At 41.9% G+C, this 11,944-nt stretch overlaps 1 protein-coding gene across 1 annotated transcript; it reads left to right on the forward strand.

Moving 5' to 3' along the window:
- Positions 1 to 2,620: 2,620 nt before the first annotated feature.
- Positions 2,621 to 11,497, forward strand: LOC133499436 (coiled-coil domain-containing protein 112). Its single transcript, XM_061817462.1, has 14 exons — positions 2,621 to 2,679; positions 3,295 to 3,407; positions 3,825 to 3,946; positions 4,041 to 4,130; positions 5,842 to 5,917; positions 6,181 to 6,307; positions 6,386 to 6,502; positions 6,578 to 6,715; positions 8,855 to 8,970; positions 9,037 to 9,133; positions 9,214 to 9,330; positions 10,543 to 10,641; positions 10,707 to 10,825; positions 11,002 to 11,497. The coding sequence occupies exons 1-14, from the start codon at positions 2,644 to 2,646 to the stop codon at positions 11,030 to 11,032; spliced, it is 1,398 nt and encodes a 465-aa protein (XP_061673446.1). The 5' UTR covers positions 2,621 to 2,643; the 3' UTR covers positions 11,033 to 11,497.
- Positions 11,498 to 11,944: the final 447 nt, after the last annotated feature.

Consider the following 11,944-nt stretch of genomic DNA (forward strand, 5'->3'; position numbering starts at 1 on the left):
CGGAGGATAAGCGGCTCGACACTGAGCCCCTCCCGGATGACCGAGCTTCTCACCCCGTCTCTAAGGGAGAACCCGGACACTCACTTCGGCCGCTTGTTTCCGGGATCTTGTTCTCTGGGTCAGGACCCACAGCTCATGCCCATAGGTGAGGGGAGGAACGTAGATCGACTGATAAATTAAAAGCTTCCCCTTTCGACTGAGCTCCCTCTTTACCACAACAGACCGATACAAAGTCCGCATCACTGCACCGATCCGTCTGTCGATCTCCAGCTCCATTCTTCACCCACTCGTGAACAAGACCCCGAGATACTTGAACTCCTCCACTTGGGGCAGGATCTCATCCCCGACCCGCAGAGGGCACGCCACCCTTTTCCGACTGAGGACCACGGTCTCGGATTTGGAGGTGCCGATTCTCACCCCAGCCGCTTCACGCTCGGCTGCGAACCGCTCCAGTGAGTGTTGGACATCACGGCTTGATGAAGCCAACAGAACCACATCGTCCGCAAAGAGCAGAGATGGATGCTGGGGTCACAAAACCCGAAACCTTCGCCTTGGCTGCGGCTAGAAATTCTGTCTATAAAAGTTGTGAACAAAATCGGTGACAACGGGCAGCCTTGGCGGAGTCCAAGTGGAATTTATTAATTGAAGTCCAGAGTAGACAAACTAAGAAACATCGGCTTGTGAGGTTTCGTTTGCTTATTAATACAGTCGCTGATTTGGAAAGTCCTTCCACAGGCCTTGAATTTGATATATGACGCCACGTGGCCTGTTGCGGGCAGAACGTTGGAGCAGCTGCAAAGTGTGAGCCTCACAGTTCTGAGGTTCCGGGTTCAATCCTGGCCCCGCCTGTGTAGAGTTTGGATGTTCTCCCCGTGCCTGCGTGGGTTTTCTCCGGGCACTCCGGTATCCTCCCACATCCCAAAAAACATGCAACATTAATTGGACTCTCTAAATTGTCCCTAGGTGTGATTGTGAGTGCGAATGTTTGTCTCTATGTGCCGTGCAATTGGCTGCCGACCAGTTCAGGGTGTACCCCGCCTCCTCCCTGTTGACAGCTAGGATAGGCTCCACTCCCCGCGACCCTCGTGAGGATAAGCGGCAAAAGAAAATGGATGGATGGATAGTAGCAATCGTAGGAGGCGCTTCCCTTTGGTAACTCGCAATCGCTTATGTGCTGTTGTGTGACCACACGGCCAGAGTGAAAGAACCCCCGGCAAAGACATGGCGGATAAATAAAGGCACAAACAGACAAAAACAACACGGGCCTTGTTTTGTTTTGAACCACGGCACTAAGTAACAGCCGGAGGGGCGGCACTTTACTTCCACAGAAACATTCTGTGTGCAGACGTCCACGCAGCAGGGAGAGTCGTCGGAGTGATGCTCCGCGCTACACACACACACACACACACACACACACCACACACACACACACACACACACACACGTACACACTGCCAGTCTGCAAGGCCAATGCGCACTATCACGTTATAACACCTTATTTCGTTTCAGCCACGCTCAAGTGTCAGGACGCTGTGCCGGTGTATACGTGTGCACGTGCGCACGGTTACTAGTGGCGTGCATCCTTTTTTTTTTACGCGCACGCGCGCGCAAATAGAGGAAGGAAGTAGGTAGAGAAAGCTTGAAAGTAGTTGGAAAGAGGTGAGACGGCACCCATGGGAGACGCCACATCCTCGATATGCGAGCTCAATAATGGACACGGGTTTCTATTTATATTATAGTGGCTGTCACTTGACTCCCAATTATAGATGGCGGTCGTCATATGTAAAAAGATTGCTGCAAAAAGAACACTAACCCCGAAAACATTAAACTGCTTTTTGTTTTGTTTTGTTTTTTTTTTTACATTGTATGTTATGGGCACATTCAAATAATTTGATTTAATATTTATATTACGGGGTGGCACGATGGAGCAGCTGGTAAAGCGTTGACCTCACAGTTCTGAGCACCCGGGTTCGAGTTTGCATGTTCTCCCCGTGCATGCGTGGGTTTTTCTCCAGGCACTCCGGTTTCAGCCCCAAATCACAGAAAAAAAATGCAACATTATTTGGAGAGACTAAATTGCCCCAAGGTGTGATTGTGAGTGCAGCTGTTTGTCTTCATGTGGCCTACGACTGGCTTGCAACCAGTTCAGGGTGTACCCCGCCTCCTTCCCGTTGACAGCTGAGATAGGCCAGCACTCCTGTGACCCTTCTGAGGATAATCAGCAAATAAAATAGATGGATGTCATGTTTTGTTTTCCCCACTACTATCGTGAGTGGCATTTTACTATCAGATGTATGTTACAAACAGCTGCAAATAGAAAAAAAACAACATATCATGCCTTGATACACTTGGAGAAGGGAGGGGGGTACTTAATAAAATGACCAATGAAAATCAAAATAAAATATCTTGGAAAAAATTTCAAATCCAAGCATTTTTTTTTTTATTTTTCTACAGCTCTAATTTAGTGAGCAAAAATAATCCTAAAAAATAATATAAATATGTATCATTGAGTAAAAAAGTTGTTTTCAACAATACAGTCGACTAATGTGGAAGTAGCGCCGTCTGTCGGATTATAGGCGCAAATTTCACTGTCACATTTCCCGCTTTCAATAAAGTTTGCTGTATCGACGGACGCAAACCAATATGGCGGCCCTAGCAACTGCACGTCAACTATCGTCGGTAACTATCACGGTCAAAGCTGCTGGTTTACAATAGTTAAAATATGTTAGTTACGGGTTTTTTTTTTTGGTGGTGTTTAACGTGTATGTACAAACCAGGAGAGTGTATTTGTCTAGGATTTAGTACTTTATATTATATAAATGGTGGGTATGTACATAACAATAAATGGAGACGCCAGTTCGTTGGTTAACGTGGTTCAAACAAAGTTAAACCAGAGTAAAACTGGCCTTTTATCAACTATTGGGTCATCAAAAACACGTTTTTCATGTCGTTGTTGTGGAAATACTGTGTATATAAAAAATATATTAAAATGTATATTTGGTGTTTGTTGTTTAATTTGCGCCTGTGACATCATGTTACGGCAACACAACTGAATCAAAATTTTTTTTTTTTAAAAATTCAGAATCTTATATGTTATAAATTGAGGCTACAGTTTCTGTTTACTAAATTCAATTAAAAGAAATTTTCATAAAAGTGTTTCTTGTCTCATCGAAATTCTCAAGTTACGGATGTTTATTTTTCATATGTCGGCTATGATTGTCAACAATATTTAGTTTTTCCTCTTGATGTGCTAAAATAAGTTTTCCACAATAGCATCTGTGTTCTTATTTGAAGCACGGGGATTCGGAGCCTCCATCCTCGCCTGCTAACCCGGACTATGTGGATCAGAGAGAGTCCCGACTGAAAGTTGTGCACTTTCTCAAGGAAGCCGAATGCACCAGGAGGCTGTAAGTTGAATATTGTTGTCACAGCGTATAAAAAATATTTCATGTTATTGAGCTTGAGGATCCCAATTGAAAGCTTACCGTGGAAGATCATTTTTTTGCAACTGGTTCTATAGACAATTACTTCATATATAAAATCAGTTTTTTAATATCTGAAACAATTCACTACTTACTGGATGGCAAACATAAAATCTGTACAGATCATCTTAGACCACAATCATATTTTGCGATTTCTCCATTTATTATTGGATTTTTCCTCTTTGCATCACTGGTACCGTTCACAAACAAAAAAAAAAAGCCAAAGAAAAACCAAAGCGCAATTGTAGAGTTAGACGCTCACTAAATCTGAATTCTCAGGAGAGTTTTGTATGATTTTACAGGAAAGGGATTTGGGGTTTTTTTCTGTTTTGTTTTCCACAGCGTTGACAAGTTGGAAAAAGACAGGTCACTGAGTCTCCAGTGCAGGAGAAACGGATGGACGGAGGTGGCCGTGGAGCTGGACGAATATGAGAAAATGCTGGGGGAGCAGAGAAGTGCAGAAAGTCAGTCCCAGCTTGTAAATATTTGCCACTAAATCACACCCTCAAGGAGGATGCTGCGTTTTTATCCCTTCTGTTTTGTCGTCTCCTCCCGCAGAGATGGAACTGCGGGAGCACCTGGCCGAGATTAAAAATGGCGTCAAGGAATTTAAGCAACAGCTGATAGATATGAAACCAACTCCAGAACGTAAGTTATGCCATTTGTGCAGTTATTAAGACAGAATAGAGCCTCCAGAGTTCAGCACACTGGGAAAACCTTTATCACTAGCATTTGCCAGTTTGTTGCTTTTGTTAGTAAATTGCATTCACCGCCTGTGGGACTCTTCGCTTCTAGGTGAAAGTTAGAGTAACCCAAGTCACAGCGATTCTTTGTCCTTTAGTTTAATCCTGTCCTATTAAGTTTGTTCGTTAGCTCCAGAGTCATCAGACCTTGCTGCATGTCTTTTGGATCCCGCCTAGTGTAGCGTTTCGGTGCCTCTGCCTTGTCGGACTGCTACACCGTGTATGCCCCAGTTTCCGGAATAAACCACACTAAACATTATGCCTCTGCCTCGAAGTCCTGCATTTGGGTCCGCCCCCACACTGGAGGTTCATGACACAAACATCTGCACTCACAATCACACCTAGGGGAAATTTAGAGTGTCCAATTAATGTTGCATGTTTTTGGGATGTGGGAGGAAACCGGAGTGCCCGGAGGAAACCCACGCAGGCATGGGGAGAACACGCATACTTCACACAGACGGGTCTGGGATTCGAACCCAGGAACTCAGAACTTTGAGGCCACGCTTTCCAACTGTGCTACCGTTCCACCTTTCCATAGGAGTATAAAATAAATATAACCATGTATGATAAAAGTAAAATAAAGTACATACAGCAAAGCAAAACTATAAAAGATGGGAACAGGAATGTGTTTGCCGAGCGATACAGTCACCAAATCACTGCGGAATGAATATGTGTCACCTTTGTCCAAATTCGAGAATGTCAGCCGTTCTCAAACATTTTACACAAAGTACCATAATTTCCGGTGCACCTGATTAGAAGCCTCACCCAGTACATTTGTAAAGGAAATACCATTTGGTACATAGGTAAGCCACACCTGTGCAAAAGCCGCAAATGCCCACATAGAAGCCCACATTGAAACGAGATATTTACAAAGAAAGACGGTACACAGAAGGAGTTTTCAAAGTTTTAATCCCTTATCTTAGTTTAACATAGCAACAACGTGGTAGCATAAACTGGGCTGGTTTAAAAAAAAAAAAAAAATACATACCGGTAAAAAAAAAAAAAAAAAAAACAGTCACGGCAGCTATACAGTAGCAACATGGTAAGACAGCGCTAACAGGGCCAGTTTAAAAAAACATACTGGTAAAAGTCACTTCCTCGGCACATATATTCCACTCTTACCTTTTTTCCGCTCGAGTGCCCCCTTGCGGCCGTTAGAAAAAAAATGCACAAATTAGCTGCATCGCCGCATAAACCGCAGGGTTGAAAGCGTGTGAAAAAAGTGGCGGTTTGTAGGCCGGAAATTACGGTAGCTCCTAAGGAAATACTAAACCATCATAAACAATGAAATGCAAAAGTTTTGAACTTAAAATTTAGAGAACTGAACTTCTTCCACGTACCAATAAAGGGAACCCACATACATAGTACGCTGAGAATAATATCGGTATGTTGTTGATATTTAATTGATGGCGTTGCTCACATTTTCCCCGAGCAGGAAATGTCTTATCTAATGTCACAATGAGATCAATTTCCTGTTCTATGAATAACATCACTGTTTATCCTGATGCTGATTTGTGGCATACAACAGAAGGAACATTCATGTTGGTTTTAATATTTTTCATTTATTTCATTTTGTTTGTTTTATTAAATACTAATAACGGTTGTATCTTGTGCAGTTATTGAAAAGCTGAAGCAGATCATGTACGAGGTGGAAATGACCATCAACAATTTGAAAGAAGAGCAGCGATCACGGTAAAAACGCACATGTGCCTGTGTCCATCCGTCCATTTTCTGAGCCGCTTATCCTCACAAGAGTCTTTAGCCAGGTTACTCGCTGAACTGGTTGCCAGCCAACCGCAGGGCAGATGGAAACAAAAAAACCATTTGCGCCATTTCCAGTCTACGGCCATTTTACAGTCTTCGGTTGACCGAGCGTGCGTGTTTTTAGGGATGCGGGAAGAACTGTCGCTTTCGGCCTAAAAATGCGATGCTCTTGTTCGCTGCTCCCCTTCTAGCTTTGGAGAGCTGTTGAAAGAGGAGAGGATGTGTGCACAGGAGGTGGCGGCCTGTGAGAAGAAGGTTGAAAACTGGAGTCTTTCCAGCAAGTCTGATTCCAGCGCCGCTGGCGTTCCAGCTGTCAAGGTCCACGCCTCCTCTTCCTCCACTTCCTCTTCCTCTCCGTCTAATTTCATTGACCTGCGTCGTCGTCTTCACAAACAGAGCAAAGCCTTAAGCCGGGACCTCCCCGCCGAGGTCCTCGCGCTGGAAGCTTTCCTTCAGAAAACGGGAGGCATCTGCGGCGGTTGGGAGGAGTTCGATCACCGGGCCTTCCTCAAGGTGCGGGACCGCCGCCGGGCGTTTCGTTGCGTCACGTGATCGCATCGCGGACGGAGTTGGCCTGTCGACGCACAGGTGTGGACGAAGCGCGGCGGGCGGGCGGGCTTCAGGAACGAGGCCAAACGGTACCTGCCCAGTAAAAGTCAGCAGGAGATCGAGGAACACGAGCGCTGGTACCAGGAGCTGATCCACCTGCAGGACATCAGGAGAGAGGTACTGACCGAACGTGACGTCAAACAGCCAAAAACAGCCGAAATAAAAAGTATTGAGCTCTCATCGGATGTTTGCTGTAGGTAACAGAAGTGAGCATTAAAAAATGTGTTGGTCGTTGCACAAAACAACAACCAATGGGTAAATAATGATCATAATCCTAATCACGTACATACAGTACATAATCGAGAAATAAAATGTCAAAATACATATTTCTTTTTGCACTCCCCAATGTTGATTCTGATGCTTTTTGACGTTTTATTTTTGATTGCTCCATGCCTCTGAAAAATTGTAACTCATAGTTACCACAAATTACGTCTGTTCTCGATTGCCTTACCTGGATAAATAAGGTTAGACAGCGATCATAATTTAAAATATAGTTAAAATATAAAAGCAGAATATATAATTAAAAAAAATCTGTAACATACCAATGTAAGTCAATTATACAGCAACTGACAGCAATGTCTACACATAATATATATATTATTTACTTAATAAACGTACATAATAAAGTATTTTATTTATTTAATAAACTGGCAAGTTATTGAATAAATACAATAACAATATTACAACAATCTATATGTACATATATTGAATATTATCTAATAAAACATACGGTATACTGTATTTTTAAAATGTAATATGTATTTTTGTTTTCGTGATGGTGACTAATTGGAAAAGTAATTTTGGCCCTGTGCACGTTCCACGTATACTGAGGACGACAATAAATATTACAATACCATATTTATTATTTTTGAAAAGGCAAGTGTTTAACTTAAATATACATGATGGTTTTCCATCGTTCACTTTGTCTTAGTAACACAACTAATACAATGTAATACAGCTATCATAACTTAAAATATAGTTAAAATAGATAAGCAGTAAATATAATTAAAAAGAATCTGTAACATATCAATGTAAGTCAATTATGCAGCAACTTATGGCAATGTCTACACATAGTATATATTTATGTTATTTCCTTAATAAACTTACGTAATAAAATATATTATTTAAAAATAAACTGGCAAATTATTGAATAAATACAATATTACAACTATATATACACACACACACACACACACACATATACATATATATATATATATATATATATATATATATATAGAGAGAGAGAGAGAGAGAGAGAGAGAGAGAGAGAGAGAGGAGAGAGAGAGAGAGAGAGGAGAGAGAGAGAGAGAGAGAGAGAGAGAGAGAATATTATATATTAAAATATACAAAAAACTGTATTTTTAAAATGTATTTGTTAGTATTTTATTTTTGTTTTTGTGACGATGACATCTTGGAAAAGTAATTTTGGCCCTGTGTATGTTCCACGTATAGTGAGGACCGACACTAAATATTACAATACCATATTTATTATTTTAAAAAAGCAAGTGTATAACATATATACATGAAATGAAAATTGGTTTTCCATCGTTCACTTTGTCTTAGTAACACAACTAATACAATGTAATACAGCTATCATACCTTAAAATATAGTTAAAATATAAAAGCAGAATATATAATTTCAAAAATCTGTAACATCCCAATATAAGTCAATTATGCAGCAACTTATGGTAATGTCTACACATAGTATATATTTGTTATTTACTTAATAAACATATGTTATAAAATACATTATTTATTTAATAAACTGGCAAGTTATTGAATAAATACAATAATATAACAACTATATATGTATATATATATTGAATATATATTAAAACATACAATAGACTGTATTTCTTAAATCTATTTATGTATTTTTGTTTTTGTGACGAAATATTACAATACCATATTTATTATTTTAAAAAAGCAAGTGTATAACTTAAATATACATGAAATGAAAGTCGGTTTTCCATCGTTCACTTTGTCTTCGGAACACAACTAATACATTGTAACAAAAATAGAAGTAGTTTTTTTTTTTTAGGATAAACTAGATTTACTTTTCATGTGAAGAAGAAACTCGGTTGTTATTAACAGCTCATGTAGAGGTAACGTTATACCGTACATCATAAACAACTGGATACATGTTGGGATATTGTTCATAACCAGGTACTAATTGTTACTTACATACGTTTGTGTGAGTCTTACATTCACAAAAGTGCAGGAAAGAGTAAATGTTGCCAAATCCACGTGCAGGCAATCCAAAGGTGGAAAAGCAGCAAGCAACTGGAACACCAAGCGCGCGTCCAGGAGCAGGCGGAAGTGGTGGAAGATGAGAGGAAGAAGAAAGACTCAAAGTGCCAGCGGAACAAGTAAGGAAGTAACAGACCAAACAAAAAAGGCAAATATTGATCGTAGATTGTTGTGATTTCGGCAAGTGAGGAGGAGAAGAAGACGGTCACTCCGCGGTTGGGGGCACGGAAGGGTGCCAAGAGGAGGAAAAAGGAGGAGGCGGAGAAGCAGAGACGAGCCAGAGTGAGCCCGCGAGAACCGAATGATAAACGTCCGATCGGCGGTGGAGCTTCACGCTGCGGAACGCTTCGTCTGATCGGCAGGGGGGTCTTCGGGGGCGGGAGGCCGAGCCGAGTCCCGCGGAAGAACTGCGGCGCCGCGACGGGAAGCCGAGGGGGAGGAAGGAGGCGACAAAAGCCATCAAATACTCGATTACCAGGGTAATGAACACAGTCTGACACACTTCAAGGGATCGTTTTGACAACTCAAATGCTACTTAGCATATGAGGGGACATACTTCATTTATGAAGAAAATGTTTATTACATGCCCTGCGACTAACTGGCGACCAGTTCAGGGTGTAGTCCGCCTTTCGCCCCATGCTAGCTGGGATAGGCACCAGCTTTCCTGCAACCCTAGTGAGGATAAGCGGCTTGGACAATGACATGATATGACATGTTTATTACCATCTTTAATATTATTATTGTGGGACTTGCAGTGCAACAATTAATTGACAACTCGTCATTTGTAAAATTACCGTAATTCCCGGGCTACAGAGCGCACCTGGTTATCAGCCTCACCCAGTACATTTGGAAAGGAAATACCATTTGGTACATACATACGCCGCTAACGCTAGCAAAGCGTTGACGCTAACGCTAGCACCTCGCTAACAGGGCCGGTTTAAAAAAAACCCTAACCCTACATACCTGTAAAAATCAGTAAGACATGGGAGTAACACACTAGCGGAGCGCTAACAGGTAAAAGTCACTTCCTCGGCACATATATTCCACCGGTCCCACTCTTACCTTTTCCGCTCGAGTGCCCCCTTGTGGCCGTTAGAAAAAATGCACAAATTAGCCGCATCACCCCATAAACCGCAGGCTTGAAAGCATGTGAAAAAAGTCATGGCTTACAGGCCAGAAATTACGCAAATCTATTTTGATTGATAACTCACCTTGTTTTTTCCACCAGTATTTTCTTTGCAGCAAAGGAAAGAGAAAACCTGTGGTGAACAAACTGTTAGAGCGTTGGCCTCACAATTTTGAGGATCAGGGTTCAAATCCCGGCCCCGCCTGTGTGGTATTTGCATGTTCTCCCCGTGGCTCTGTGGGTTTCCTCCCACATCTCCAAAATATGCAACGTTAATTGGACACTCTAAATTGCCCCTAGGTGTGATTGTGAGTGCGGCTGTTTGTCTCCACGTACCCTGCGATTGGCTGGCGACCAGTTCAGGGTCAGGGTCAGCTGGGATAGGCTCCAGCACTCCCCGCGACCCTTGTGAGGATAAGCACCTCAGAAAATGGATGGATGGATATTCTTTAGGGCATTTTTATTTTCGTTTTTGTACACATCCATTTTCTTGACTTCGTTAGGCTCACACCCTGGATTGGTCGCCACTGCATTTTGCATTTTATTTTTGACTTGCTAACCGCAGGACCTCGAGCGAGTGCAGGCCAAACGTCAGGAGAAGTTGCTGAGGCAAAAAGAGGACCAAGAACGTCGGGAGAGGATCGTGGCCAAGCTGAAGGAGAAAGTGAGCACTTGTGGATGGGAAAAAAAAAAAAAAATGATTTGTAATTTTAAATTGCACCGCCCCAGGTGGACGGTCACATTGTCCGAGACCAATCTAGGCTGATGCGGCCCACCAGGGGATGGGAGGAGCGCATAAAGGGCTTGGAACCTTCAGGAGTCGGACCGCCGCTTCACTTGTCTCAAAGGTGTGTTGTTTGTAACACATCGGTGTGAAATATGCTGACCGGGAAGTACAATTTGGTACTTCCACAATGACATTTTTAAAATCCAATATCCACTAGTTATGTTTTCATTTTTCTTAAAACCTAAATCGTATTCTTCTTTTTTTTTTTTTTTTTTTTTTTTTTTTTTTTTTTTGCAGAGCTGTTCCCGGCTGGAGACTGGCGCTATGAAGCCGTTACGAGCATTCAGTTTTCACACAAAGACACAGTTCAGAATTGGACTTTTGTTCTGCATCAGGGGTGTCAAACTCACTTTTGGCGCGGGCCACATCTTGGTTCCGGTTTCCCTCAGAGGGCCGTCATGACTGTGAAACCATAAAAATCTTGAATCAACTCAGACACCAAATTTCTGGAATAGTTTTGGAATCAGAACACAATGCTAATGTGTTTTTCAACCGTTGTTCATGTTTGGTTGCACAAAAAAATGCAAATAACATCTAAATGTAATCATTTATTATATATGACTAAGAAATTTAAAACAGATTGTCACAAAAATCATGGAGTTTGATTTTCCACCACGGGTCACATAAAATCTTGTGGCGGGCCAGATCTGGCCCCCGGGCCTCGAGTTTGACACACGTGTTCTACATTGTTTCAAATATTGCTTTGGTGTTAAACTGTCTGATATGAATAAAATGTGCCACTTCTGAATAAAATCATCCATTACTATTTTCATTTCATAATCATAAGAAAAGGCATCGGTAGTGGTGAGCATGTCATCCTCACAGTCGGGAGGTTCTGGGTTTGAATCTCGGCTCTGTAGAGTTGGCGCGTTCTCTCCGTACTCGGCCGGGTGTGACCGACCTCCCACATTCCAAAAAATGCAGAAAATGTTGAGTGAAGACTAAAATAATCAGGCATGAATATGGGAATGGTTGTTAATTTTTGTGGCCTGTTCATTATATAACCTGCTTCTTGACCAAAAATCAGCTGCAAAAAAACTTTAAAAACTGATGAAAATATTATATCATATTTCTTCAGATACTCCGGTTTTCTCCCACATCCCAAAAACATGCAACATTAATTGAACACTCTAAATTGCCCATCGGTGTGATTGTGAGCGGGACTGTTGTTTATCTCCAC

Source organism: Syngnathoides biaculeatus, chromosome 4 (assembly GCF_019802595.1).
Source record: "Syngnathoides biaculeatus isolate LvHL_M chromosome 4, ASM1980259v1, whole genome shotgun sequence".
NCBI lineage: Eukaryota > Metazoa > Chordata > Actinopteri > Syngnathiformes > Syngnathidae > Syngnathoides > Syngnathoides biaculeatus.

Excerpts from the sequence above, each read along its gene's own strand:
- LOC133499436 (XM_061817462.1), top strand. The coding sequence starts at position 2,644 with ATGGCGGCCCTAGCAACTGCACGTCAACTATCGTCG. Across the intron at positions 8,971-9,036 it reads TCAAAGTGCCAGCGGAACAA|TGAGGAGGAGAAGAAGACGG; the intron begins GTAAGGAAGTAA and ends GATTTCGGCAAG. Across the intron at positions 9,134-9,213 it reads AGAAGCAGAGACGAGCCAGA|GGGGGTCTTCGGGGGCGGGA; the intron begins GTGAGCCCGCGA and ends TCTGATCGGCAG.